General features: G+C 26.6%; 1 protein-coding gene and 1 long non-coding RNA gene across 5 annotated transcripts in view; one reads left to right on the top strand and one right to left on the bottom strand.

Annotated features, from left to right (window-relative positions):
- LOC102673815 (gustatory receptor for sugar taste 64f-like) overlaps nt 1-5,703 on the top strand; it is a 6,722-nt gene extending 1,019 nt beyond the window's left edge. The window contains exons 1-12 of one of the 4 annotated variants that reach the window (XM_006618583.2): nt 958-1,108; nt 1,810-1,877; nt 1,982-2,129; nt 2,220-2,338; nt 2,462-2,656; nt 2,760-2,869; nt 2,979-3,149; nt 3,436-3,590; nt 3,829-3,991; nt 4,065-4,154; nt 4,238-4,330; nt 5,663-5,703. In XM_006618583.2, the coding sequence (XP_006618646.2) occupies nt 1,011-1,108; nt 1,810-1,877; nt 1,982-2,129; nt 2,220-2,338; nt 2,462-2,656; nt 2,760-2,869; nt 2,979-3,149; nt 3,436-3,590; nt 3,829-3,991; nt 4,065-4,154; nt 4,238-4,330; nt 5,663-5,692 (1,440 nt within the window). In that variant the 5' untranslated portion in view covers nt 958-1,010 and the 3' untranslated portion in view covers nt 5,693-5,703. Of the gene's footprint in view, nt 1-957; nt 1,109-1,198; nt 1,560-1,809; nt 1,878-1,981; nt 2,130-2,219; nt 2,339-2,461; nt 2,657-2,759; nt 2,870-2,978; nt 3,150-3,417; nt 3,591-3,828; nt 3,992-4,064; nt 4,155-4,237; nt 4,331-5,662 lie in introns of those variants that run through there. The other 3 variants (XM_031511894.1, XM_031511895.1, XM_031511896.1) reach the window with 3 other exon arrangements.
- Nucleotides 1-6,430, bottom strand: part of LOC116185987 — a 24,351-nt gene that overhangs the window by 348 nt on the left and 17,573 nt on the right. Inside the window, exon 2 of the long non-coding RNA XR_004150892.1 lies at nt 1,031-1,039. This is a non-coding gene — a long non-coding RNA (uncharacterized LOC116185987). The remainder of the gene's footprint in view (nt 1-1,030; nt 1,040-6,430) is intronic.

Genomic DNA, 6,430 nt, shown 5'->3' with positions numbered 1-6,430 from the left:
AAAAAAAAACAACGTCACTTCACGGATACTTTCTCCAGAACGAGCATTTACATATATTTATAATACATATATTCATAATAATAACGATATTCCAAAAAAAAAAAAAAGAAGAGATAGAAAATATTAAATCATACTTTATTAACGCTATACGATGATAATCATGACTACATTATCTTTTCATAAAAAGGGTTTTCTTGTTTTATCAAAGATATATACACACATATCCGTGTTTGTAGGCCAGTCATCATCCTTTCTTATCTATTATATTAGCTTTGAAATAAACTCTATATCGAACTTCGTATCAAACTGATCATATGAAATATAATAGAAACCAAAACGAAGTATGAATTTTAATCGAAGAACTGATCAAACCGGGGATGGGGATTCGAATATTCGAATAGGGAAATCCATTGAGTACCTTCGATAGGATGTATCGCCATCGAGCCACTATTTGCGGCAAGTGTGTCAAATGTCCATTCATACATAAACCTATACTCAGTAGTGCATATCTGTAATAGTCTCAATAGTGCACATATCTTCTCTGTCATAGTTAATATACACGCTATACGATATATATAACTTGTGTTGTCGTATATCTTTTAGTTCATTTCATGACACGTTCTACACGAAGAATACGTATATATTCATCACGTGGTATACCTTGTATTTGTAATCCCACCCTTTTAATTTTTCCTTTATTTTCTCGTCACACCTATCCCAGTTTCAACGATCTTAGGCCGCTTTATAAAACTTCATCGTGATATGTTTCACGCATGTACTACAAAAAACGAGTCGTGCCGTTTTCGCTTTTCTACGATTTATTTCTTTTGTGATTGATTGCGCTTTTTTTTGGATATTTTATTTTTTTTTTTTTAGGCGATAAAGTGTTTGAACTTGATATGATGATGATGATGATGATGGTTCGTCGTCGCTTTACGCGCTATTTGTGATATTATTCTTGTTGCTGGATCGGTATTGAATGTTTAAACGTTAAACGAAATGGTGTAAAAATGTCGATTTACGATAATACAGGGAAAAACTTAGATGGAATGCGGCCATTGAATGCGCCAGCTGTCAAGTATCAAAATACATTATTATTCAATATTAAGTACGTATAAAACAATATTTCTATTTCTTGCACTTTTTCTATTGTTTTTCTTTTTCTTTATTATCTTTCTCAATTACAATAACTTTGCGTTGATTATATTCATAATAATCCATGGCATCACTAATAAAAATTAAATAATCGATTTGTAATTGTAATATACATATAATTAGATAACGAATCTAGATTCTTCTATAAGACCGCAAATAAGAGACGAGAATAAATCGTTTCTCTGTCACGGATTTTTACAATTGCCCACCAGTTCACCACCCCATTGAGCCAGATTTCTTTAATGGTTGTTCAAGCAAACGTTTATCGAGTTTCCTGGAACTATGTATAAGACACTCTCCACCCTTTTGACGCATGATAAAACTCTGAAATAACGAGTCTATCTTCTGTTCGCCATGCGATCCTGTGCTGTGCATATCGTTGGTCGCGACGCGCTTCGAAGAAGGTTTACAGATCCTTGTGATCCAATATTCTATGTGAAATTTTACCATTCTTCGATTAACTTTCTTTTCTTTTCTTTTTCCCTTTTTTTATATATATGTTGAATGACGTTTCGAGTGAATGTGAAACTTCATTTCTTGCGCTCAAAAAATTGAAAATAATTTAATATGTGTATCTAAATATATATCTTAATAAATCGTGATCCATTTTTGCAATCAATTACTCTTACGTTCTGAAATAAATTAAATTTTCAGGTCGCCCAAGAGCAGTTCAAAGTTTGGCAAATTCGACAATTTGAAAACGGAAATAGAAACTATCGGAAGTAAATTTCTATGAAAATTTCTACTAATATTCGAATTCAATCTAATTAATATTCAATTCGAATTGCTTGTTTCAATTGACTTAGTATTTCGTTTAAATTTTCAGTGTCGGAACCAGTAGCATTTTCTGCTAATTCGTTTAATCCAAAGACTGACAGTTTACACGCATCCATGAGACCAATCATCATGTTGGCCCAATTCTTTTCTTTATTCCCTGTGTCGGGGGTTAATAGTCCCGATGCGTCGTATCTTAGGTGATTTTTTTTTTTTCAATGAGATATTAAAAATATCGTGTATATTAAAAATTAATTCAATATCGTTATCTATCTTCTTTTTATACTTAGATTCACTTGGCGCAGCCCGAAATTTATATATTGCACGATATCATTTCTGAGTTCATCGATAATGACCATTTTTAATGTTTTAAGAATTGTTACAACTGGGATAAGTTCAATAAAAATGAGTAAGATTTTTATTTATAATTTTAACGAAAATTTATCAGTTCATAAAAATTTTTTTAACATAATTTTAAATCGTCATTAATTTTAATCGAATCATTTATTTATCGTTTATTTTTATTCTTAAGCAACATTCGTTTTCAACGGAACGAATTTGATCGCATCTTTCTTGTTCTTAAAATTGGCTATGCGATGGCCCTGCTTGATGGTAACTTGGGAAAAGCTTGAGAAAGAGCTTTCACAGAGACATAGAAAAATTTCCAAAATCAGTCTGTCCATGAAATTCAAAATCGTGACCATAGTGGTAATGACATTTGCATTAGGTAAATGATATTTTTCGTTCGTATATTATATTAATTCTTTTTAAACGCAAAAAAAAAATATTTTTAACTTAATTTTTTTCAAAATCGCGATAAATTTTTGCAGTTGAGCACAGTTTATCGATAATCCACGGTTACTTCAAAGCGAAAGAATGCATTGAATTTCATGGAGAGCAGAGTATTCTTGCTGTGTATTTCCAGATGCAATTTCCACAGGTAAAAGCAATTTTCCTTCGAATATTTTTACAAACTGATCTCGTTTTAAAAAAAAATTAAATTTTTAGAAGAGAAAATGTTCTAAAAATAATAATTTATATTTAATTAGATATTTTCTAGAACTTCATACAGTTTATGGAAGGGAATATTGGTAGATATCATTAATATCCTCAGTACATTTTCATGGAATTTTGTGGATTTGTTTCTCATTCTTATCAGCATCGCTCTAACGGATCAATTTCGACAATTAAACAGCCGCTTGTATTCTATAAGAGGAAAGGTAAGCGGTTATAATATTTCTCTATTGTATATTTTTTATTATGTATTTATTTTCTGACGACTTACTAATAGTAAAATTTTATTAATAATGTTTTACTCATTTCTTTTATCAATCTCTCACTTTTTCTCTATCATTCTCTCTCACTTATTCTCTTTGTTTTTTGTCACATGCTAAAAAATTATATTATTTCTTGTATGATTGCTCTAATTAAAATATTATAAAGTTTAGCAATTTATATTATTGTTTCTAATGACGAATTGGTCGTTAGTATCATTTCATTGTTAAGGCAATGCCGGAATGGTGGTGGGCCGAGGCAAGGAGTGACTACAACCATTTGGCAACCTTAACGAGACAACTGGACTCCCATATTTCCATTATGGTTCTCCTATCTTTCGCCACGGACTTATATTTCATCTGCATACAACTACTTTTCTCTTTCAAGTATACATCACAGAAATATTTATTTATGCATGTCGTTTCATTACTATTACATAAATATCTATTGTAATTTATTATGTAATTCTCTTCTATCATTTCCCATCTTTGATCTACACATTTTTTTTAATCTATTTAAAAATTTAATCTTCAATTTTAATTTCCATCATTTTATGTGATTAATATTGCTAATTACTATATGTCATACAAATAGACATAGGATAATTATTAAATGTTTGAACAGCCCGATGCGAGGTATTATCGAGAAAATCTATTTTGGATTCTCCTTTGGATTCCTTTTGGCTAGAACAACAGTAGTTTCACTGTGTGCTGCGACGATTCACGATGAATCTTTACTTCCGGCACCGATTCTCTATAGTGTTTCCAGTAGCAGTTTCTCCACAGAAGTAAAATTTCAATCTTAATCAATTTGTATAATTATATCGTATAATATATATAATTGGTTTATTATTTTTATAGGTAATGAGATTTCTGTCACAAGTAACGACAGATAACATCTGCTTGACCGGTATGAAATTCTTTTCAGTGACCAGAAGTCTCGTATTGACTGTATGTATATGTATAGATATAATATTCATATATTGATATCCAATCTGAAATGTTTAATTTACAAATTAATTACTATATTTCAGGTAGCAGGAACCATAGTTACATACGAATTAGTTCTAGTCCAGTTTAATACTACTCAGCAAACTGATGCATCGAACACTACAATCGTATGCGAGGTGAAGTAATTGCATTTTCGAGTGTCTTTCAACTTGCAAATGGAATTTTACCTAAAGTATTGCATTTTTGGTTAAAAAATTCATTTGCTTTTAAATTTGCATATATAATTATAATATTTCAATAATTTGAAATGAATTGAGCTTCTGGTTGAATTGCTGTATTATATGCATATATAATAATGCTATTTAAACTAATTTAAAAATAACTTGACATTAAAAATGATAGAGATTTTTCTTAGTTCAAATATGTTAAAATTTTTTTTTAAATATATTTATATATATTTAATAAACACAATAATCAGCATTTTGCGAAGAATTCAAATCTTGTGTAAAATATGTTGTTATAATCTTATAATAGCTTTATATTCTATTTTTATTTAAGATTTATTTAAGATAATCTTTTATTTCATTTTTCATAATGCACCTCATATTTAATAATAGAAATATATTAATTTAATTAAACAATTATTCATATATATAATCTTGTAATAAGTATTATATATTATTTTATTTGTTTATATGTATATATTGTTTTATTATAATCACAAAGTAAATTTCTTCATTAGAATACTTGTATATGTATATATATATAATGATCACATTATAGAATAATCTTTGAAATAAATTATTTCTTTCCATTTATGATTTTTGTTTAATTCCATTTTGTTTAATTCCAAATTGTGCACCAATTATGAATTTATATAGATTCTCATATAGTTTCCATTGTATTATATTCAGAATACTTTACTGAAAGTCATAAGAATACAATAAAACCATTGCCTATTATTCATATATATTATAGAGAAACAAATTTATTTTTATATCTGGCTTTCTGGATATTTGTAGAAATTGCATATAATTATAATAATGTACATATGTATATAAATACATATGTAAATACATATGTATACATATAAATACATATGTAAATAGTTGAAACATAAGTTGAAAAATATAATTAATGTAATTTTATCTTTATTTTGAATAAGATTGAAATTTATTTATTAATCTGTTAAGAAAAATATTTTTATTAAGAATGTTTCTGCATTATCTACATTCAAAATATAATTAACTAATAATATATTAGAAAAATTTAGAGAATATATTATATATATTGAATTATTTATCAAATTTTGAATACGTCAATCACATAAATAGTTTTATATAATAAATATAGGTATAAATATAAATATATATATAGATATATAATACATTATTACTGATAACAGATTAATACATTTAATCAATCTTTATCAAATTAGTTACAAAAATCTAAAAGCATTTTTATTTCAATTGAATTTTGCTTTCTTGACTTTTGTTTGTTTGTTTTAGTTGGTCTCGTTGGACTCTCTATCCTCTTAACATCCTTATGAGGAAAAAAATAATATCTTTCTTTCTCCACTTAGTGTTATATATATAACAACAGATTTTATATATTTTAATTAGATACTTGAAGATATGATAAAATAATTGGTCAAATGAAAATATCATTGCTGTTTTATATTTTGTTAGCTTCATATTTTTGCAATTAAAATAATGAAATAAATGTTAAATACTTTATATTTTTTAAAATTATTTTTGAAACCCATAAATGTATGTACTTAGTTGTAATCACGTATTATTGTTTGTAAAAAAATAAAAAACAAAATAACAAAAAAAACTTTGTTATTAATATTACAATATTAAACAAGCTGAAAATATCATTGATGCACTTAAAATTTAATTAGAATTTTGTTTCATATTCCCATATTTTCAAATACCAATACAAAATATCATACAAAAAATCAGAATATTAATACTTAAAAAAAAAATTTATATGATATATATTTACATATTCACACATTTTCAGAGTGATGTAAATTAAATACATTCACATCAACATAGATAAACTACTCTTCTTTATCCTATTTTTAAAAAGATGTTTTAATTATTTAATTGATAATGATGATGATTGAATATTTAACCTATTTTTATCTTTCATCTATTTTTTTTCATTATTCATTTTTATATGTCTCATTTCATATGCTTCTCTTCTATCTAATTATCGACAAAATATATTTTGTCGATAAATAAGAGAGCAATCAAAAAGTTTTCGAAACT

This window comes from Apis dorsata, unplaced genomic scaffold (genome assembly GCF_000469605.1).
Source record: "Apis dorsata unplaced genomic scaffold, Apis dorsata 1.3 scaffold_360, whole genome shotgun sequence".
Taxonomy (NCBI): domain Eukaryota; kingdom Metazoa; phylum Arthropoda; class Insecta; order Hymenoptera; family Apidae; genus Apis; species Apis dorsata.
The sequence above is the reverse complement of the archived record's forward strand: the minus strand, read 5'-3'. Positions and strand labels throughout refer to the sequence as shown.